The sequence below is a fragment of the Dromiciops gliroides genome, chromosome 5, assembly GCF_019393635.1.
Source record: "Dromiciops gliroides isolate mDroGli1 chromosome 5, mDroGli1.pri, whole genome shotgun sequence".
NCBI lineage: Eukaryota > Metazoa > Chordata > Mammalia > Microbiotheria > Microbiotheriidae > Dromiciops > Dromiciops gliroides.
In genome coordinates this window covers 209218376-209242826 of record NC_057865.1, presented here as the reverse complement: position 1 = coordinate 209242826, position 24451 = coordinate 209218376, and the positions used below count along the sequence as shown (strand labels likewise).

General features: G+C 38.4%; 1 protein-coding gene across 1 annotated transcript in view; it reads left to right on the top strand.

Moving 5' to 3' along the window:
- FGD4 (FYVE, RhoGEF and PH domain containing 4) overlaps nt 1-24451 on the top strand; it is a 291336-nt gene that overhangs the window by 247369 nt on the left and 19516 nt on the right. Inside the window, 6 exon segments of the mRNA XM_043967474.1 lie at nt 6472-6534; nt 6536-6586; nt 6588-6640; nt 9335-9365; nt 9577-9669; nt 10058-10183. Coding sequence (XP_043823409.1) covers nt 6472-6534; nt 6536-6586; nt 6588-6640; nt 9335-9365; nt 9577-9669; nt 10058-10183 — 417 coding nt within the window.

The window sequence follows — 24451 nt, the reverse complement described above, 5'->3', positions numbered from 1 at the left end:
GGCACTGGGCCTTGGGTGTAACTGAATTCCAGAGCTTTCACCCCACAGATGCTAGAGGGTCAGACAGCTGGTCTGAAGGAGATACAGCGGTCCCTTTGCTGGCACCAGGAGCAAGAGTTTTTTTGTTGTGTTATCCATACTCAGATGCAGGTCTCCATCCTGGGTGACAGTCCCAGGGTAAGGAGGAGCACTAGCACACTATAGCATGTGGCCACAGGATTGCAGGGACCTAGTCACAGTTCCAAGATGGAAAAGACAGCTTGAGGTTGCTCATAGACCAGAGCACAGATCAGGAGAGTAGTAAACACACCTCTCCTTATTTCATATCACCTTGGAAAAAACTGAAAGCTTACAAACTCAGAACTAGTTCTGGAAATAGCTGCAAAAATCCCAGAATCTTGGAATAGTGTGCCTACCACAACTAGAAGCAGAGCCAGTTTAATATGAAGCTGAAAAATAGTCTAGAAAAGTGAGCAAACACCACAAAAGCTGCTAACCATTGAAAGTTATTATGGTGCAGGAAGATCAAAACAGAAAACTCAGAAGACAACAAAAATGTGGATGCTTTCAGGACCAAAAAGAATTTCTGGAAGAGCTCAAAAAAAGATTAAAAAAATCAAATAATAGTGGTAGAGGAAAAGTTGGAGAAAAGAAATTACAGTGATAGAAAGAAAATCACGAAAAAAGTCAACAACTTGGTAAAGGAGCCACCAAAAAAAAATAGGAAAATAACACCTTAAACAAAATAGGCCAAATGGTTAAAAGAGGCACAAAAATCCAATGGAGAGAAAAATGCCTAAAGAACCAAATGGAAAAAGATGTACAAAAATTACTGAATAAAAGAAACTACTTAACATGTGGCAGTTGGCCAAAAGGAGGAGGTACAAAAACTCACTGGAGAAACTCTTTAAAAATTTAGAATTGTAAAGTAGAAGCTAATGACTCCACAAGATATCAAGAAACGATTAAAACAAAATCAAAAGAATGATAAAAGGAAAAAATAAGATTATCTCATTGGAAAAAACAACAGAGAGATAATTTAAGAATTATTGGATTGAAAGCCATGATCAACAAAATAGCCTAGACATTATCTTTCAAGAAATTATCAAAGACAAACTGTCCTGATATCCGAAATCCAGAGGGTAAATAGAAATAGAAAAGAATCATTGTTCCCAAAATGAAAACTCCCAGGAATAATATAGCCAAATTCCACAACTCCCACATCAAGGAGAAATATCATAAGCAGCCAGAAAGAAACAATTTAAATATTGAAGAGCACAGTCAGGGTAACATAAGATTTAACAGGATCAGAGGATTAGAATATTGATACTCCAAAGGGCAAAGGAGCAAGGATTACAACCAACAATCATCTACCCAGCAAAACTGAGTATTCAGGGGGAAAAAAAGACATTCAGTGAAAGAGGACTTTCTGGCATTCTTGATGAAAAGATCAGAGTCAAACAGAAAATTTGACTTTCAAATATAAGATTCAAGAGAAGCATAAAGAGATAAACAGGAAAAGAGAAATTATAAGAGATTTGATAAGGTAAAATTGTTTACATTTCTATGTGGAAGATGATACTTGTAACTCCTAAAAACTTTATCATAATTAAGGCGATTAGGAATATACAAGACAGAGGGTACAGTGTGAATTGACTATGATGGATGATATCTAATAAAACCAAATTATGAGGTGAGAAAGAAGAATATACTGGAAGAAGTGGAAAGGAAAGAGGTAGTATGGGGTAAATTATCTCATAAAAGAGACATGAAAGGGGGCGGCTAGGTGGCGCAGTGGATAAAGCACTGGCCCTGAATTCAGGAGTACCTGAGTTCAAATCCAGTCTCAGATACTTGACACTTACTAGCTGTGTGACCCTGGGCAAGTCACTTTACCCCCATTACCCCGCAAAAAAAAAAAAAAAAAAAAAGAGAGACATGAAAGAGCTTTTACAGTAGAGGAGAAGATGGGAGAGGTGGCAGACGATGCTCGAACCTTATTCTCATCGAAATTGGCTTAAAGGGAGGCAGCTAGGTGGTGCAGTGAATAAAGCACTGGCCCTGGATTCAGGAGTACTTGAGTTCAAATCTGGCCTCAGACACTTGACACTTACTAGCTGTGTGACCCTGGGCAAGTCACTTAACCCCTGTTGCCCCACAAAAACAAAACAAAACAAAACCCAAATAAATTGGCTTAAAGAAGAAATAATATACACACTCATTTGTGTACAGACATATATCTTACCCTACAGAAAAACAGGAGGGAAGGGGATAAGAGAAGGGGGATGGTATTGATATAAGTGAGGACAGATCAAGGAAAGTGGTAATCCGGAACAAAATACTTTTGAGGATGGACAGGATAAAAGGAGGGAGAGTAGGATAAATGGAAAGTGGGTGGAGGGAAATACTGTAATAATAATAATAATAACAATAATAACTGTAAAAAGAATTTATAGCAAGTGTCTCTGATAAGGTTCATTTTTTAAATATATAGAGAACTGAGTTAGCTCTTTAAAAATGAGCTATTCACCAAGTGACATGGTAAAAAAATATGAACAGGCAGTTTTCAGACAAAGCAATCAAAGTTATCAATAGCTATATGAGAAATTGTTCTAAATCACTATTGATTAAAGAAATGCAAATTAAAATAACTCTCCTATCAGATTAGCTAATATGACAGAAAAAGAAAAACAAACTGTTGGAGGGAATGTGAGGAAATTGAAACACCACTGCACTGTTGTGGAATTGTGAACTAATTTAACCCATTCTAGAGAGCAATTTGGAACTATGCCACAAGAGCTAAAACCTGCATACCCTTTGACCCTAGCAATACTAGGTTCTGTATCCTAAAGAGATATAAATAAACAAACAAATCAATTAGTTAAATAATTGGGGGGGAGCACCTAAATGCACAAAAATATTTATAGCAGCTCAGGACCAGTGGTGGCAAAGAATTGGAAATTGAAGAGATGCCCATCAGTTGGGGAATGACTGACCAAGTTATAGTATATGATTGTAATGGTATTCTGTTGTGCTATTATAAGAAATTATAAACAGGTAAAATCTGGAAAGACTTACATGAACTGATGCAAGGTGAAGCCAATAGAACCAGTGAAACAGTATACACAATAATAGCAATATTGTATGATGTTCAGCAGTAGATGTACAGCTTTCTCAGCCATACGATGATCTAAGACAATCCTGGAGGACTTGTGATGACAAATCCATCTCCAGAGAAAGAACTGATGGATTCTGAATACAGTCTGAATGGAGTCTGAAAGTATGCAAAACATACTTTTAAAAAACTTTCTTCATTTGTATTGTTGGGGGATTTTTTTGGTCTCTTTTTTTTTTCAGAACATGACTAATATGGAAATATGCTTTGCATGACTGCACATGTATAAACTATATCAAATTGCTTATCTTCTCAATGAGGGGCTATAGATGGGAGGGAGAGGATTTGGAACTCAAAATGTTTAAAATTAATGTTGAGAATTGTTTTGACGTGCAATTGGGGAAAAAATTAAATAACTGAAAATTTTAAAGGCTATCCTTGAGTCCAATATTTTGTTTTAATGACTTTTTCTGTAGTTCTTGATATAATCATATAATTTTTATTGGTAATATTAATTGTAGTTATAGTTTTCCAAATATCAGATAACATCCCCTGTATTCTTGTAGACTTCTAACTATTCATAATGAATAATTTTTTACAATAGTGCTTTTGTATTTACATTTATGTTTTTAAGATTGCTTTTTAATTTATATCTTCCTCTTTATTAAACAGCCAGCTATTATTATCAAGATATAAATGTCCTTCCATTAATACTTTCTTCACGCAATGTGTATCCTCTCTGTTCCACTCATAATTTGCTTTCTTCTTCTTCTTTTTTTTTTAAGTGAGGCAATTGGGGTTAAGTGACTTGCCCAGGGTCACACAGATAAGTGTCTGAGGCCGGATTTGAACTCAAGTACTCCTGACTCCAGGGGCCAGTGCTCTATCCACTGCACCACTAGCTGCCACCAATTTGCTTCTTCTAATCTGCTGTGGACTGGGAAGTAGATAATCAAGTTATTAAAAATTTTATCTTTTAAGTTTATGGTATGGATTTTTCCTGGTCTTCAGCTATGATAACTAGGGTTTTCATGTATAAATGAGATGTTATTAGATGGTAAAAGATGGTAATCTTTTATCAAGAACATATGTTAACATAGTGACTCCAATTAGGATAAAAGTGGGTATTGTAAAGCCTTTGGTATGTTAGTATATTAGGATTTTACTACAGTTCTTGTTAATGTGTTCTATTCTCCTTATTTGAGTTTGATTATCACGGTCTCTTAGAATATCTGTTTCCTTCAAGTTCTGCTCAAGTGCTCCTTCTACATGAAGCCTTTTTGGTACCTCAAGCTTCTAGGACCCTCTTTTCCATTCAAACTGACCTACTACCTGCCCCCATGTACACAATATTCTCTTCTACTAACGTGGGTTTCACAAGTGACCGCCCTTATTTGGAATGCATTCTTTCTTCACTTCTGCCTTGTAAAATCCCTAACTTCCTTCAGATCCTGGCTTAGGTGCCACTTACTACACAATACTTTTTAGATTTATGTGTTCTACCCATGCCTTCCTCATCCCCAATTATTAGTTCTTTTTCTCTCTTGAAATTACATTACTTTGTATATATTTTATATTTATTAATTCAGTTCAATTAAGTATCTAATATATATTGGGTACTATACTAGGTACTAGGGATATAGAGACAAAAAAAATGAAATATAGTCCCTAGTCTCAAGGAGCTTAATTCTATTAGCACAGATAGTATGTACATATATAAGAATATTCAAAATAAATATCAATTGAGGAGGATACTAGAAAAAAGCTGGAAAGGTAGGTTAGGACCAGGTCGTGAAGGCACTTTTTCAACCTTTGTATCAAATCTATGATAAGAGTCTGATGGTCAGGGATCAAACAATTCTCAAAAGAATTGAAGCTATTAACAACCATTTGAATTTTCCATATAACAATAATAAGAGAAAAGCAAATTAGAACAACTCTGAGTTTTCATTTCACCTAGAAAATTGGCAAAGGACAAAATATAGAAATAAGCAGTATTGGAGGAATTACAGAAGGATGAGCATACTAATATACTGTTGAAGGACCTGTAAGTTGGTCCCACTATTCTGGAAAGCATTTTGGAGTTTTGCTGAGAACATGACTAAAATCTCCATACCCAAACTTTCCATTACTAGGCCCAAAAAGGTCAATGGGGGAAAAAAGAGCCTCATGTATATCATTGTATTTATAGTTTCACTTTTTTGGGTAGCAAAGAACTAAAAACTGATACAGAGTGAAGTAAGCAGTACTAGGAAAACAATATCCACAGAAACTAAAACAGGGCAAACAGAGCAACATCAAAACATTTGAAACTAAAGGCTGTGACATGGCTAATATGGAAATATGTTTTACATGATTTCACATGTATAATTGATGTTATACTGCTTGGGCTCTTCAGTGGGCAGGGGAGGGGCAGAAGGGGAAGGAGAGAATTAGGAACTTAAAATTTTTTTTAAATAGAATTATAAATAAATTTTTAAAATGGAAACTAAATACTGTGGATTATGGCCAAGTTTGGTCTCAAGAAGACTTTTTCAATGTATTTTGTATACTTTTTTTTCTTTTTTAAATTCTTCATTATAAGTGAAGTGATTGCTCTGTGGAAGGGAAAAGAAGAAGGATATATATAGGTTATATAAAATCAAAAATATCAATTAAAATTTCATTTTTTAAAAAGCTTATTAGAATTAGAATAGGCTAGGTTATGAACAGAGTGAAGGCCCTGAACTTGGTAATGGCCAATGGGAATGGAGAGACGAGAAATAGATGCTAGAGGAAGTAAGGAGGTAAATATATTAAGACTTAGCAACGGAATGACTTATTTGAGAGATGGTGGGCTCCCCTTCCTAGGAAGTCTTCACTTTGTTTCTTTGCAAGTTTTATCTATTGCTCCTGATTCTGACCTCTAGGGGCAAACAGAACAAGTTTCATTCTTTCACATGACAACTCTTCATAGGGGTTCCCTCTCAGAGTTTTCTTTTACTCATGTTAAATGTCCCCAGGTCTTTCATTTAATCCTCATGAGACATGGCCTCAAAGAGGCCATGAATGCAAGAGAGAGGTAGAATCCATAGAACTAATGGATTCTAATTATGTAAGAGGTGGGGGAAAGAACCTAACTATATTAAAAGGTGAAGGAAAGGAAAGATTATAATAGTGATACTGAAGTTTTGTTACTGAGAGAAAGATGGGACATTTCCAAAGGCTTAAGTCATATTTAGTGAGTTTGTCCGTGTGTAAAATAACACATTCCCTGAGGGTTATTGCCCAAGTATGGGTTTTTAAATCGTACTGGAATTAATACTACATTTTTACTTCTTTGTTTCTCTGCACTTCACCTTTTTTACAGTTCAAACAACATGTTACTCTACTGTGTGCCAAAATTCAGCTTGGTGGGATCTAAATTCTCAGTTCGAACATAGAGTTGGCATTGATGGGATGAAAATTGTAGAAACCCACAATGAAGAATACCCCACACACATTTCAGATTTCTGGAAAAGAACGAACACTGGAACTACAGGCCAGGTAAGTGAAACTATTCTTTTTTTGGCAAAGGTCAAAAAGAAACTGCATAAATCATGAACTTGAGTGAAGAAAGTATTTCCCAAGCACATTCTATAAGATCTTTTGGGAGTATCCTGGAATGCCTCTGGGAAATTCACCAGATTGAGAAGTTATTTAAAGAATAACAAATATAGGGGATATACTAGGCAATAAACTTAAAGCAACTTTGTAGACATATTCCTAAAGAAAGAAGCAAAAGAGGCTTAAAGAATGACATGATAATGTTACATGGTTGGAAACGTAAAGAAATTCACACTGTAGGACATGATGAGAGAAAAATTTAACATAATTCAGATGAATCTGTAAATCTTAGTCAAGAAGCAAATAGATCAGTACTACAAATATAAAATACATAGTTAACACATTACCAAAGGAAGATTATGATTGTAAGAATTGGGGTCGGGGCAGCTAGATGGTGCAGTGGATAAAGCACTGGCCCTGGATTCAGGAGTACCTGAGTTCAAATCCGGCCTCAGACACTTAACACTTACTAGCTGTGTGACCCTGGGCAAGTCACTTAACCCCAATTGCCTCGCCAAAAACATAAAAAATTTTAAAAATTAAAAAAAAAAAAGAATTGAGGTCAAAGATGAGTAATGTTCTGTCCCACCTAGAAGAAAAAAAGTTAGTGTTTACTCTATGATTTTGAGTGTATTAGTATATCTTACTCTATTTAATAAGGGCTTCCAAAAAGGTATTCTCTCAGTTGGCTACATTTATTGTATTTTCACATTTTGGAAACAAAGAAGTAAATCTTCCTTCTCTAATTTTAAATGTAGGTATTTGGGTTTTCCTTGGGTATCAACTTTGTGCTGAAATTCTTTGTTTTCTTTCTTTTTGTGGGGCAATGAGGGTTAAGTGACTTGCCCAGGGTTACACAGCTAGTAAGTGTCAAGTGTCTGAGGCCACATTTGAACTCAGGTCCTCCTGAATCCAGGGCCGGTGTTCTATCCACTGCACCACCTAGCTGCCCCCTGAAATTCTTTGTTTTCATTGGGTATTCATCTGTAATAAAAAGTACAAAATTAAAACATTTTTAGAGATATAAAATTGGTAACTTCTGAAAAGGCTTTTTAAAAATGGATATTTTTGCCTCACCCAGAGCAGACTTGAATTTAAAATGACCTTCTAATGCAGGTGTTTTCTGGCATCTCAGCAATTAGAATAAGATGGATATGAACTGACACATATAGAATTCAAAAATAGCAAAATTTTCATCTCTTCATGTTGGTCTTGGCATGTGACTTAGCAACAAAATGTTATTATATTATTATCAACAAAGGAAATATTATATAGAGCTCCCTAAAATACCTGTGTAAATAAACTGTGGTTTTATTTTGTGTTTTCATTGAGGATTTTTAAAAATAAATGTTCTTGAGTTGGTTGGAACTTTATCATTCCCAGTGGTGGATAGCCACCTATCCAATGCAAAGAGTCTTTTAATGGATCATGGGTTCATAGATTTAGAGCTGGCAGGAACCCAAGAAATCAGTTATCATCTAGTCTGAGCTTCCTTCGTTTATAGATAATTGACTAGAGGTCCTTTGAATGAATTGCCCTGATAGGAAATAACAGCTAGGATTTGAACCAAGTCCTCCAACTGCAAATCAAGTGCCTTATCCACTATACCACAACACCCCTTGAGGTTCCTGCTATGATACCACTCAGGAGAGATTATCTGATGGCGATTTCATTTTATGGCAGTGCAGTTGTATAAACCAGACTTAAATTCACTGTACAGTCTTCTTATCACCCCAGGGCTGTACATACTGTCAACAGTCAATCACAGCATCATGAGACTTATATAAAAACCAGGTTTATTACAAGAAAAATTAACATGCATGGGAACCCAGTGGATTTGAAGTTTTTACAGAAGTTTATGTTTTTATAATAGCAGAACAAAGGGAGGTGGGGATACCAAGAAGGTGCATAACCTGGGAGGGGGAACAGTGCAACAGAGCTTCAGGACATGGGGAGGGGCAGAGTGATGACAAAAGCCTCGTTCTTTTCCCTGGAGGGTCTCCTTATCTGCAGAGACCCCAGCAACACAAGCATATTCCAGTCTTAATGCAGACTAACTAGAACCCATCTTGCCTCCCAAAGACACACAGGGAGTCCAACTTGAGGTACAACAACAAATTATGTCAGCTCAGGGGGAGCTTTGTCCTTGGCACATTCAGGGCCTTCTACATGCTCCAAGTCCAGTGTTTTGGAAACTATGGTAACTTAAAAAGACAAGTTCAGGGGCAGCTAAGTGGCGCAGTGGATAGAGCACCAGCCCTGGAGTCAGGAGGACCTGAGTTCAAATCCGGCCTCAGACACTTAACACTTACTAGCTGTGTGACCCTGGGCAAGTCGCTTAACCCCAATTGCCTCACTAAAAAAAAAAAAAAAAAGACAAGTTCAAGGGATCTCCTTAACAGACCTTAACAATGCTAAGTAAGTGAATAGGTTGATGTTCTTTTAAAATTTTTCTTTGTTGAATTGCCAAGAAATATGTTAAATTTTTATGATGACTCTTTGCCATGCATTACTAAATTTTCTGGAAATTTTCTAATAACATTAAAGTATTCTAATAAACCTAGTTGCAATAACCAGTTGTAACTCATTTATATTTTCTGAATTTATTTTAAACTTTGCCAATTTATTTTTTAGTTCAGAACAAGACAAAGAAGAATGGATCAAGGTAAACATAATTCCTATCTTCATTTTGACTTATCATATTCTCTTTATGTTTAGATATACATATTTAACAATTTTATATGTGATATCTATTGGAAACAATTCATTTAATGGAATGGGGAGGGGATTTCTGTACTAGACTTTGTTGTTAATATGTTTTCATCTGTTTTGCATGATATTCTTTGATGTCCATTTTGAAATTTTTACATTTTTAGGCACTTCAGAATACTATAGAAGCTTTCCATCAAAGGCATGAAACCTTCAGAAATGCTATAGCAAAAGATAATGACATGCACTTGGAGGTTTCTGTAAGTTCTTAACATAATTTTTTTTTTTTTTGCTTTTTTTGTTCTTGCAAAGGGCTAGCTTCATATACTTTCTTTGGATTCCTAGGCCATTGGAATTACAAAGTAAAGTCTTGTTTTGGTTTGGTTGGGTTTTTTTTTTTTTTAGCAAATTTTTTTCTTATACAATGTCAGAACAGGCTTTTTAGTCAGGATCTCATTTTGTTTTTTTAACTGAGTGACCTTCTATTACATTTTTTTTAGCTGAAGTCTTTAGGATATCTCTTTACATAGGATTTCAGAACTGTGGTGTGACTAGTGCAGCAGTGTTGTTAATGGAACTGTCCTTTGGAAAGAGATCATTATTTTCTGTAACTAAAATATTGCACAATTGGGTTCCTTGGCTTTTTAGACTGCTGAGCTTGGGAAAAGGGCCCCAAGATGGATTCGAGACAATGAAGTAACAATGTGTATGAAATGCAAAGAGTCTTTTAATGCATTGACAAGGAGAAGGCATCATTGCCGAGCATGTGGACATGTAAGTACCAATTTATGCCCTGATAATCATCTCATTCCTAAAGCCGGGTTAGCAGACACTGGTTGTATGAAATAATTGACACACACAGCTAGGTGGAACTTTGAGAGATCATATATATTTTTGTAGTTTTTCATTGAACCACAAGGCCTGATTATTTTAAAGCCTGTAGGTATTAAACCAGTCCTTAAGTCAGGAGATGTTTGTGTTTATAATAGATCATTGACAAGAGAACTTCTTTTTTTAGTAACACTCGAAAACATGTCTTCTGTGATTCAAAGATCATCAAAACTTTTTCTTCTGAAAGAATTCCTTTTCTGGTTGTTGTTGTTTTTTTTTTTTAAGTGGGTATGCTATTATCATTGATATAGAACTTTTTCTGGACTATGATTTTTTCAAGTTTTTTTTTTTCTAGTCGTGCCAGATATAGTTATAATTCAACAAACTCTTGTCATATGCAGTATTTCACTTTCTTTTGATATATTGTCAATATAACAAACATATTTCTCTGCTTTCATCTGTCTTTTTTCTCTATTGAATCTGTCTTTTTAAAAGCCAATTAGAGGGGCAGCTAGATGGTGCAGTGGATAGAGCACCAGCCCTGGAGTTAGGAGTACCTGAGTTCAAATCTGGCCTCATACACTTAACACTTACTAGCTGTGTGACCCTGGGGAAGTCACTTAACCCCAGTTGCCTCACTAAAATAAATAAATAAATGTAATTGGGGAAAAAAGAGAAAAAAAATTTTAAAAAGTCAATTAGAGAGGGACAGCTAGGTGGTGTAAGGGGCTAAAATTCTAGGTATGATGTCTAAAATCTAATGAGTGGTCGCCTTAAATTAGAAAACGTATAGCACCAATCTTTAGGCATTAAGTATTTATTAAAGTATATTAGGGGCAGCTAGATGGCGCAGTGGTTAAAGCACCAGCCCTGGATTCAGGAGTACCTGAGTTCAAATCCAGCCTCAGACACTTGACACTTACTAGCTGTGTGACCCTGGACAAGTCACTTAACCCCCATTGCCTGCAAAAAAAAAAGAGTATATTAGGTGTTAGTAAAGAGAAACACGTGGATAAAGAATTAGATCTGCCTGCTCTCCCTAATCTGCCTCCCCTGCCGCCGAGCCAAAGTCTCCAACCCCCAAGGCTCCAAGCTTCATCAGCTTCTCCCCAAAGCTTCCTGAGAAACCGGAAACAGGGCCGTCCATACACACAGCTCCAAGCTAATTGGCTGGTAGCTCTGATTGACAGGTCCCACAGGTGGTTCTATAGATGTAACTTTTGGATGCCAGGTAACTTCCGAATGCTAAAGTCAGATGGTTTCTAAATCACATGCTTTCTCCTCATGGCAGAGCTTCCCTGCAATGTCTTACAGCAGGGGCTGTCATTCCAATTCTCACAGTGGTGCAGTGGATAAAGCACCAGCCTTGGATTCAGAAGGACCCGAGTTCAAATCTGGCCTCAGACACTTGACACTTACTAGCTGTGTGACCTTGGGCAAGTCACTTAACCCTCATTGCCCAGACCAAAAAAAAAAAAAGCCAATTAGAAATTTATGATCATAGGTGAAACAGGTTGGTTTACAGTTTATATTTTTGTGACTTAAAACATTTCCAGTTTAGTTTTTCACTTAAGGAATTGCAAATGCATGGTATAGTCTAATTACTCCAAAGTGACTTTGCTTCTGATTTTCTTGGCAATTAAATTCTGCTAATCATTCCAGTGTTAAGGCAAATCAAACTCTTCTTATAAATGAAATACTGCTTTTTATCAAAAGTAACCTATTTGGAAAATACCTGGCAAGCAATTAGAGGTTCCTGGACAGATACATAATGGGTTCACAGAATTCTATAGAGAATTGGAGCAATTAAACTTTTGTCAATAGACTGAGTTCCAGGTGTGTGATTGTGCTACAACTAAAGTAAGAAAAACATTTCTGTTTTTAAAAAATTTTTACAAAATGGGCCACTCTCCCTTGTTTTCAGAGCATACTGGGTCCTCTCCTTTTCAGATCAGCCAGTGAGGTTGAAAATGGCTTAGTCCAAGACTGAATTAAGTGACTTTTAGCTGTTAAAGAAAAAGTTATACTGGCATAGTTTTATGTTTGCGATGTACAAGTTTGTTATAAAGACACATGCACACATACTTCTTAGTGTGTTTAATTTTGTTGTGCAGTCATTTCAGTTGTTCTCAACTCTTCATTATCCCATTTAGGGTTTTCTTGGCAAAGATACTAAAGTGTTTAGCCATTTCCTTCTCCAGTTCATTTTATAGATGGGGAGAATGAAAGAGGATTAAGTGACTTGCCCAGGGTCACACAGCTAGTGTCTGAGGCCAAATTTGAACTCAAAAACATAAGTCATCCAGCACTCTATCCATTGTACCACCTAGCTGTCTAGAGTGCTTAAATATGGTTTGCCTTTCCCCTAAATGGTCTGATTCTATAAACCTAAACGATGCATCATTAAAAATGGAAGCACTCCAAAAAACCTCTTAGAGATTTCACAAGGCCTTTTCCCTCAATTAATAGAAATCCAGTAATTCAGAGATGACTAGTACTGTGCCTTCCTGGCATCTGTTTAAATGTTGCAATCCTACATGTGTTTCCATTTAACTGTTGAAGGAAAACTTATTAATATTGTATTTTCATTGTAGGCACAAGTCTTTGAAACACAAATTCTTATTAAATTACCATTATTCTAAATTCAAATATGGTTCTGAGAGATATGTTCAAAGTCATGAGTGGATTCTGTCAGTTTGGACATTTCTCTCTCAAGGCAAGCAATATTTGAATTTAGGATAATAGTAAATTAATAAAAGTTGTTTCTACCAGACTGGTGTCAACAATGCAGAATACAGTATCAATAATCATTCTTTCATGAAGACACTCTACTGGGTGGCACATGAAAAGTAAGATTTGGTCCTTTCTGTCAAACTTTACTATCTAATACAGGTGAGAGACAGATAAGGTACGATAGTGTAAAAAGGGACAAAATACCATAAGAGAAAAACAAACCAAGTGCCATGGAAATACAGAGAAAAGTCACTTCTTTCTGGCTAGACCAATTTGTGAAGAAAATTGCATTTATGGGAGGAAAGGCAGTGAGCTCTCGAACTCATGACGCAATCGCTCAAAAAAACATCCAAATAATGCCATAGGAAAATGTCTGGAGCAGCAAACCTCACAGAAGAATGTGCTGAAATCATCTGCTAACCAAGAACGGCTTGGAAGATCAGAAGGAGGGAGCTGCTGTGCTGATACAGGAGTTGAGCCCAACCGCACAGTCACTTTGACACAGATCCAGTCCCAGGAAGGCTCACCAGAGAGGGAGACCCCCAGAGCCTCTGAATCAGCTGAAGCACCAGTGTTGTCTGGAACTAAGCTCAGTCTGGTGAGAGGGCTGAGCCCTGGGCATGGGGGAGACTACAGGGGTCTATGCTGGTACTGAGGCAGAACTTGGATTTTTCACCCCTGCTGAGAACCAGGAGGTAGACTTAGTAGCAGTGGCCCAGGTTGGGGAGGGGCACAGGCTCCTCAGAGCTAACAACCACAACACACAAAACTGGTTGATTAGCCAGTTGGCCTGGGGTCATCTAGGACCAGGGAACAGGCCAGGCGAGTGAAGAACCTGATCTTCCTTAAATCATACCACCTGGAACTTCTTAAGCTTGAGTTACTGCAGCCTGGAAACAGTGTCCCACTTTAAGGAGCTAAAAGTCAAGTAAAAGAAAGGCAAGGGGCAGCTAGGTGGCACAGTGGATAAAGCACCGGCCCTGGATTCAGGAGTACCTGAGTTAAAATCCGGACTCAGACACTTGACACTTAACTGTGTGACCCTAGGCAAGTCACTTAACCCCCATTGCCCGGCAAAAAAAAAAGAAAAGAAAGGCAAGATGAGCAGACAGAGAAAGGTGAGGACCATAGAAAGTTTCTTCAGTAACAAGGAAGACCAAGGGGCACCCTCAGAGGAAGATGTGAACATCAGGGCCCCTATATCTAAAGCTTTCAAGAAAAATATGATTTGGTCTCAGGTCACAGAGGTGCTCAAAAAGGACTTTGAAGATAAAGTTAGAGAGGTAGAGGAAAAAATGGAAAGAGAAATGAGGGTGATGCAGGAAAGACACAAGAAAAAAGTCAACAGCTTGAAAAGCCCAATGGAAAAGCTCTCTGATGAAAATAATTGCCAAAAATGAGGATTGAACAAATGGAAGCCAATGACTTTATGAGAAACCAAGACACAATAAAGCAAATCCAAATGAATAAAAAAAAATAGAGAGCAATGTGAAATATCTTCTGGGGAAAACTGCTGACCTGGAAAATAGGTCCAGGAGAGATCATTTGAAAATTATTGGTCTACCTGAAAACCATGATCAAGGAAAGAGCTCAGACATCATCTTCCAAGATATTCTATGGGGAAATTGCCCTGAAATTCTAGAAGAAGAAGCTAAAATAGAAATTGAAAGAATCCACTGATCACCTCCAGAAAGAGATCCCAAAAGGAAAACTCCTAGGAATATTATAGCCAAATTCCAGAGCTCTCAGGTCAAGGAGAAAATATTGCAAGCTGCCAAAAAGAAAGAATTCAAGTACTGTGGAGCCCCAATCAGGATAACATGAGATCTAGCAGCTTCTACATTAAAGGACCAGAAGGCATGGAATAATATGATATTCCAGAGGGCAAAGGAATTGGGATTACAACCAAGAATCACCTACCCAGCAAAACTCAGTATAATCTTTCAGAGGAAAAAATGGGACTTTAATGAAAAAGAGGACTTTCATATATTTGTGATGAAAAGACCTGAATTGAATGGCAAATTTGACTTTCAAATACAAGACCCTAGAGAACTATAAAAAATTGGACTAGCTGTGTGACCCTGGGCAAGTCACTTAACCCCCATTGCCCCACCAAAAAAAAAAAAGAAAGAAAGAAAGAAAGAAAAATTGGAGTTGGAGGACATGCCTGGGGTCGTACATGGGTGGCTGTCCTGTGTCTGAGGCCAGATTTTGGCTGGGATCCCCCTGGGTCCAGGGGTGGTGCTTTGTCCACTGTATCACCTAGCTGCCCCATGATGACATCTTTAGGGTTAAATTGAGGGGGTGAGGGGAATGCACTGGGAAGGGGGAAGGGCAGAGGTGAAATCCTACATGAAAGAAACAGGAAAAGGCTATGGAGTGGGGGGAAGAGATGGGAGAGGAACAGGGCAGTAGATGAATTTACACTCATCAGAAAAGGCTCAAAGACATTTAATTCATCAGAGTTGCCTCAAGGAGGGACTAACACACACACACCCAACTGGGTGGAGTAATCTGTTTAATCTGGGCAGTAAAGAGCCTAACACTCATCAAATTGACTCAAAGACCTCAATCTCATTAGAATTGGCCTCAAGGAAGGAATAATGTACACAGTCAATTGGGTGGAGTAATCTCTCTAAAATAGGAGGGGAAGGGGATAAAGAGAGAGGGGCAAAAGAAAGAAGGGCAGAGTGGGGGAGGGGACAGACAGAAGCAAATCCCTTTTGAAGAGGGATAGGATGAAAGAGGGATAATAGAATAAATATTATGGGGAAGGGAATAGGGTGGAAGGGAAACAGTTAATAATAGTAATGAAAAAGAGAAAAGGGGGAAAATTGTACAAAAAATATTTATAGCAACTCTTTGTAGAGGCTAAGAATTGAGAATCAAGGGAATGTCCATCATTTAAGGAATGATGGAAGAAGCTGTGCTATATGATTGTGGTGGAATGACAAACAGGATGATCCCAGAAAACTTGGAGAAAGGACTAATGAACATTGATGTAAAGTGAAGTGAGCAGAGCTGGGAGGACATTGTGCATAATGACATTGTGAGTTTTAAAATTGGATATTAGATCATAAATCTCCCCTACTTAACCTTTCCCTTAATTTATCTCCCAGACTAGTAAATGAAGAAGCTTTTGGTTTTCTAGATAGACCTTTTTATTTATTGTTATGGTAGTCACAAGGTGCTGTTGATTAGAAGGATAGGAAAGTAGAAACACAATACAAATCGTCTTAAGTCTAAGGCTTAGTCTATAATCCTTATAAAAACTCACCAAACCGAAAAGGCCACCTTTGGAGAGAGACCGTCTGTGCCGCGCCGTCAGGAGTCCCCCAAGCAGGCAAAGCCCCACTTCCGTTCTCTCCACCCGGAAGTCGAGTCCCCGCAGGCAGTCTGACGTGTGCAGCAGGTGGACTGTTCGTCTCCTCCCCAAAAGGGTGGTCCTTCAAAACTGGCGTCTTTCAGTTATCCTAACAACTGGTAAAAACTTTCATATTTTATTTACCACATTTTCCCCCTTTGCTTCCTCTAGAACGGAATTGTGAGATTCAAATTGATTTAATATCAGCAAAGTGCTTTGCATACCTTAAGTGAATATTTAAATCCTTGTTATTACAATTTATACTTTTTTTTTACAGGGCAATGTGGGTTAAGTGACTTGCCCAGGGTCACCACAGATAGTATCAATTGTCTGAGGCTGGATTTGAACTCAGATCTTCTGAATCCAGGGTCAGTGCTTTATCCACTGCACAACCTAGCTGCCCCCTAGGCAGTTGGTGGGAGACAGCCCCATCTGGAGCACAAGATATGGTTGCTCTAAGCTTGCAAAGGAGATCACGACACTAATAATATTTACAGGGCATCAGGGCATGAGTAAGAACGAATGTCTCCAACTGTTAAGGGCCCCATAGTACCATGGGAGGATTCAATTTTGCCACATCTCTGGCTCTTTCCTGAGACTCCCATTACATTCAAAAATCCTACAGGTCTACACCCAGCATCTGGTTTGCTTACTAATACTGATTTAGAGGCTCCTGTGTCTAGCAGACAATCATAATAAGTCTCCCCCACTTTTAGGGTGACACGTGGTTCTTTACTCTGGGGAGGTAAATGGGACTGGTACAAGGGCATTCAAAAAATCTGGATCTGGGAATATATGGCTTTCATTATCTATGTTCCATTCCTCCCCAAGACCCTGTCAATCCTGTGCCCTCCTCTGAGAGGGACCTTGGTCACCATTATTCATGACACTTGAGATAATTATGGGGGGTTACCATAAAAGAACAGAGAATGATGGGATATGAGCATTCCCACACTAAATAGAAAATCCACAAAAACAAAGCATTAACATGATCTTATCCCCCATTTGTCTGCTAAACAGACTAAAATCAAAAATCGGGTAATTAGGGAGTTTAAAAGGTCCATTGAAAAAATTTAAAGGGAAATACAACAGCAGTACGCCAGTACTTAGCAGTTAAAAGGAGAGGGTAGGGGAAATTTCTTACCACCCAGAAGATCAGAAGATGAGGTTTAGCTTTCCTCTTCGTGGTCAGCCATCTGTTAAGGGCTAAAATTCTAGCTAGTCTGTCTAAAATATATAATGAGTGGTCGCCAATAAATTATAAGCTTTAGCAAGAGTTAGACTTTTAAGCATTTATTAAGGAGAATAAGAATTAGGTAAGAGAGAGAGAAAAGGCCTCTAGATTCCTATGTATTAAGGGAGAGCACATTTCTAGCTCTGCTCTCCACCAGAGTCCAAAGGAAAGAGACCGAGTCTGATCACCAGTCTCTTCCTTCCTCCTCCCACTAGCCCGCGTCACTTCCTGACGCCAAAGAAAAGACTCCTGGTCTTGCCCTCAAAGACCTTCCCTTCATGGGCGGAACTCTTCTACAGTAAGTCTCCAGCAGGTGGCGTCATTCCAATCGTTACAGCATGAAAATAAAATGGAATTTTTTAAAATTAATAAAGTATTTTTTTCCCGTTACATGTAAAGATAGTTCTCAACTTTTGTTTATACAAGCTTTCCAATTTCAGATTTTTCTCCCTTCCTCCCCTCCCTCCCCTCTGCCCTAGACAACAGGTAATCTGATATAGGTAATAACATTAATCCTATTTCTGCATTAGTCATCTTATAAGAGAAAAATCAGAGCAATGATGGAAAAAACCTCAAAATAGAAAAAACAATAGCACCAAAACAAAAGCATCTATACTCCACATTTCTTTTTTTTTTTCCTGGCTTTGGAGATCCTCTTCTATCATGAGTTCCCTGGAACTCTTCTGTACCATTGCATTGGTGAGAAGAATATAGTCCATCACAGTAGATCAATACTCAATGTTGATGATACTGTGTACAGTGGTTTTCTGGTTCTGCTCATCTCACTCATCATAAGCCCATGCAAGACCCTCCAGGTTTCTCTGAACTCCTCCTGCTCATCATTTCTTACAGCACAATAGTATTCCATTGTATTCATATACCACAACTTGTCCAGCCATTCCCCCCGTTGATGGGCATCCCCTCAACTTCCAATTCCTTGCCACCACATAAAGAACAGCTATAAAATATTTTTGTGCATGTGGGTCCCTTTCCCCTTTAAATGGAATTTTTTTTTTAAAGTAGATATTTAGATTAAGAATAGAAAGAGGGACATTCTGGGAAGAAGGTGGAGTAGGTCAGAAATTCCCAGGCTCTCCAGATTTCCTCCACAGACAGAAAATCTCCATGAAATGAATATAGAACAGCAAAAATAAAGTGGTAAAGCAGTTGTCCTCCTAAGATAACTTGAGAGAGCAATTGTGAATGACTTAACTACAGTAAGGGCTAAAATACTAGCTAGTCAGTCTAAAATATCTAATGAGTGGTCACCAATAATTATAAGCTTTAGCTCGAGTTAGACTTTTAAGCATTTATTAAGGAGAATAAGATTTGGTAAAGAGAGAGAGAAAGGCCTAGATTCATCTATCTATGAAAGGGAGAGAGCACATTTCTAGCTCTGCTCTCCACCAGAGTCCAAAGGAAAAGAAAAAGAGACAGAGCGCCGGCTCCCCTTCCTCCTCCCACAGCAAACTTCACTTCCTGACGTCAAAGAAAAGACGCATGGTCTTGCCCTCAAAGACCTTCCTTTCATGGCGGAGCTTTTCTACAGTAAGTCTCCAGCAGGTGGCGGCATTCCGATCATTACACTACTCTCAGCAATGCTATGATCCAAGACAATCCCAAGGGTCTAATGAGGAAGCTTCCTATCCACCCCCATAGAAAGAACTGATACAAAACATACTTGTGGATTGTACATATGTAACCTGGTTGCAGTCTTGTGGAGGGGGAGGAAAGGGAAGGAGGGAGGGAGAAAAATTTGGAACTCTAAATTTTATGAAAATGAATGTTGAAAACTACCCTTACATGTAACTGGAAAAAATAAAATAAATGTTTGTTGTGAGAGAAAGAGAGAGAGAGAGAGAGAGAGAGAGAGAGAGAGAGAGAGAGCAGAAGAGAGAGAGACGAGAGGACGAGAGAGAGAGAGAGCAGAAAATTGCAGTTATATTGTACCTTGAAATATGGGTCAAATTTCAAAAAATGACATAGGAAGGGGACAGTGAGGATAGGATAGAACAATGAGCATTCTAAGAAAAGGGCAACTTTAGCAAAAGGAGGAAGTATGATAGTTCAGGGTATTCCACAAATATCTAATGGTCCAATCTGACTAGGTAGAAAGGAGCAGTATGTTGGAGAGTAGAAGAAGGTTCAGTAGGTATCTTAGGGACCAGATAATTGAGGCCCTTAAATATCCTTTTATGGGATTTAGGTTTTGTTCTATAGGTATTGTAGGGTCCTGATGACCTGAGGTGTAAATTAGGGAGGTGATATTTGAAGTCATGTGACTTTGTTAGCACCAAGGCAGGAAGGGTTTAAAGAGGAAAAAGTGATATTCTACATCTTTATGGAAGGTAGATGTAAAAGGTAAAAGATAACAAAGATGACCTATTAAAGACAGAAAAGAGGTCAGAGAGATAGAAGAATGAAGGGAGTAAATATCATAAAGGATAGAATTTCAAGAAAGAAGTCAGCTTGGGGCAGCTAGGTGCACAGTGAATAGAGCACAGGCCCTGGAGTCAGGAGGACCTGAGTTCAAATCTGGCCTCAGACACTTAACATTTACCAGCTGTGTGACCCTGGGCAAGTCACTTAACCCAAATTGCCTCACCAAAAAGAAAGAAGAAGAAATGGTCAGCTGGAAGTGACATAATTTTTGAGAGCACTGATGGACCAGTTCCTAAGATATCTGAAAGACAAGAGACTGATTGTTGGGGGAAAAAAATCAGACAATATTGCTATTTTTAAAGGCTATCAGAAGGTTAATAGTAGCTAACAGCATATATGCTTGAGAATGATTTACATATGTATTATGGGTATCCTTGATGAAGAACACCAGCAGGCTTTCCCAAACAATAATCTGTAGCAACCCTATACATTTGGCAGCGAGGATACAAAAAATACAACTTCCCACTATTTATTAATTATATATATGCTTTCTCTCTGGAGCTAATTTTCCATCACCCTACTCATAATGGCAGTCTGGAAACTTGCAGAGGAAGCTGTCTATTTCTCCCTCAGTTATGTAGGGTAACCCTGAAGCACTGGGGAAGTTTCTGATACTGCCATTCATATACCCCCATCTGGCTAATAGAACCCTAATTAACACTAGAAGGATTTTTACTAAACAGGTATAGCAAGGGACCATTGTTACATGAACATTCCCTCAAACTAGAGCTATACCTCTCTCTCTGCATTAGAGAAGGTTCCTGGGATAGAATATGGTTACACTTAGCTCATATAGCTAAAGGGTAAACTTATAGTCCTTGGATACTAGAAGTCCATCTCTCTTTGTGGAGTTCCCACTAGGTGGATCTTTGGTGTTTCTCTCTTCTGAGCTCTTAGGATCAGTGCTGTGATGTTTTAAAAGGTTCAAGAGACATAGTTTCTGAGTAATTTCATCATTTTGTTAATAAGGCTAGAGGTTATTAATAAGGAATGGTCATTTGGCCATTTGGTCTTAGACCAAAGACAGTCTTGGCAAGCTCACAGTTTATATACCCTTCCAATGAGGGGTTTGATGTCACCCATCTTCCTGTCACCCTTGGACAGACCAGACCTTTCCCAGATATACCAGATGGCTTCCAGTGTTGGCCTATCTAGACAAAGGATCTGTCTCACCCAAGCTTGAATAGAACACAGTGGGCTTCCCCACCCCTAGCTTAAATTCCTTGCAAGGTTGGGTGGTGTCTGACCAAAATGGAGGAGAATCAGTGCATCTCACTGTCAGTAATATCCTTCAAGAAAAACTGAGCTTTTTAAAATGAGGAATTTAGAAAGAGGAGAGCCTCTGAATTTTCCCCCAACATATTGGTTATTAATAATCATTTGTCCTTACAGAGACCAGAAGCTATCATTCCTTCTCTGTTTCTAGTTTATCCTCAGTGTGTCTCAGCTTCCCAATTAAGACATTATCATTAGTCATTGCTATCATTCTTGGTAGACAGAACTATTACCAGTCTTCTGACCTTTTGAAGTTAAACAAGGTTGTCATATGGTCAGTGGAAATTGGCAGAAGGATAGAAAACTCTATCCTCCTTCCCAAGGATAATTCCCTTGATCACCACTGGACTCACTGCTGCTGAAATGCCGTATACTTGACTTGGCTTGCTGAGAGTTGTACCTGATTCCCCTTCACCCAAACTCAAATATTCTTGTTCAGCATGATTGATTATCATCCAATGATCAATAAATATCACTTCTTCCAAATTGATTAAGAACTTTTTACACTAATTTGCATTTTTTGATTGATTTCATTACAGCTATGCAGGCCTTTCATGGTTACATTAATTGGGATGAGGTTCAAAACCCTGACCTTTATTATTTTTAAAAAAACCACTTTTTTTAATTCTGTAGAACAATTTTTAATCTTAAAGGCTACCAAGGTGTCTCCCATGCATGTGTTAAGAACATGCCAGATTTCTGGCTAGATATAACAACAGAACTTTTAAAAATAATTTTCTGATCCTTGGTCTAAGAGATAGCCAAATGACCACTCCTTTTGTTAAAATAATAAATGATTAAATTACCCAGGGGAAAAAAAATAAATTCTCTGATTATCAGTATCAACTAAGGTGTACAATAGGGAAACATAAATTTAACACAAATGTTTAGCGGACTGCAATCAGAAATGGAATTCTTTGTGGTAATAAGGCCCTCCTCCGCATGTTCCTGTCTGTGGATAGAGTTCTATTAATTGTTACAAAGCCTATAATACTATGCAGCCACTACAATTTGGCTTAATAGTCTAAACAAGGAAAACCAGCTGGGGTGAAGAAAACCTATCGTCCATTTCCATATATTAACTGTGATATAGTTAGATAACAGTCATTGCAGATAATCAGTGAGCTAGGTGCATAATTGAACAGGAGAGGGTAGACTGGATTACTTTGCAGAAACTAGGTAACACTTTCTTTTTCTTTCTTTCTTTTTTTTCTTTTCTTTTCTGTTAAGTGTCTGAGGCAGGATTTGAACTCAGGTCCTCCTGACTCCAGGGCCAGTGCTCTATCCACAGCACCACCTAGCTGCCCCGCTAGGTAGCACTTTCAATAACACTGACCTGCTTCTTGAAATAAAAACCTGTCTTTTGAAAAAAAAAACCGTATTCTTCTGTATAGCTAAGATTCTATGAAAACACCATAGTGTCCAAAGAATCAAAATTTCAAGTGAATGTGGAAAGACATACGATAGGCTGAAAAAGGCAACCGCCCCTAGTGTACAATAATAGCTGACATATGTATATTAAATTTTTGCAAAATACTTTATATATACTGTTTCATTTTATCTTCACCACAATCCTGTGAAGTAGGTATTACAGAAAATATTATCCCCATTTCATAGGGTAAGGGGCTAAAATCCTAGCTATACTATCTAAAATATCTAATGAGTGGTCGCCAATAAATTATAAGCTTTAATAAGAGTTAGACTTTTAAGCATTTATTAAGGAGAATAAGAATTTGGTGAAGAAAGAGAGAAAGAGGCTAGATTCAGCTATCTATCTCAGGAAGCCCGCATTTCTGCTCCACTCTCCACGAGAGTCCTGACAAAGAGAGAGAGCCAGCCTCGCCCCTTCTTCCTCCCATAAGCCTCCTGTGAAACTGGGAACATCCCATCCATATGCACACTGTGGTAAAAAAAAGTCTGGGATAAAGTCTGGGAGATAAATTAAGGGAAAGGTTAAGTAGGGGAGATTTATGATCTAATATTTATCTTTTTATCTCACAACACACAGCTCCAAGCTAACTGGCTGGTAGCTTTGATAGACAGTACCACGAGCAAACGTCACTTCCTGACGCCAAGGAAAAGCCGCATGGCTTGCCCTCAGACGCCTTCTCCTCATGGCCAGAGCTTCCTACAGTAATTCTCCAGCAGGGGGTGTCACTCCAATCGATTACAGTCCCCCCACACTTTGTTTCTTCGAGGAACATGGAGTGTTTCCTAGACTATAATACCCCTATGCTAACAAACAATATGTTAATAACAATATAGAAAAGAGGAAAGTTTGTCCAGAGGGGCGGTCCCTCATGAACCGGTGGCTTTGGACACTGCCTGGAGCGGGAGGGCCTCTGCGAGAATAATATTACAAATGGTGTACATATCGGGGTGGCTAGGTGGCTCAGTAGATAAAGCACCGGCCTGGATTCAGGAGTACCCTGAGTTCAAATCCAGTCTCAGACACTTGAAACTTAGCTGTGTGACCCTAAGCAAGTCACTTAACCCCCCATTGCCCCACAAAAAACAAAAACAAAAACAAAAACACAAATGGTGTACATAACAACAGAAGGGGAGAAAAAAACCAACAAAACAAAACTGTTCAATTAAAGTCTTTGAAAGTCTTTTCTTCTTGGAGTGGTGGGATGTCCTCAGGAAAACTGGACTCTGCCAAGACAACCTCCAAACCTTTATGCTATTCTGTCCCAGGCCTTCCTACATTTAATTCCAGCTTTACTCTCTGCACTCCTAAAAGCAATTTGGGACCATTATCCAAAAAATACATCTATTACTCTACTGCTATTTCTGGGCGCTGTTTAATTCCTCCTCTCTTCTAGGCTACATGGTTCTTTGGAGGTCATCGTGATATACTAATTCAAGCTTCTGTGTGTGTGTGTGTGTGTGTGTGTGTGTGCAGTTTTTCAGTTGTGTCCAATTCTTTGTGACCCCATTTGGAGTTTTCTTGGCAAATAGCAAACATTTCCATCTCCAGCTCATTTTTCAGATGAGGAAACTAAGACAAAAGAAGGTTAAGTGACTTGCCAAAGTCACATAGCTAATAAGTGTCTGGGGCAGATTTGAACTTAGGAAAATGAGTCTTCCTGACTCCAGGCCCGGGACTCTATCCAGTGTGCCAACTAGTTGCCTAAGCTCTGGTTCTTTCCATCTCCTTTCT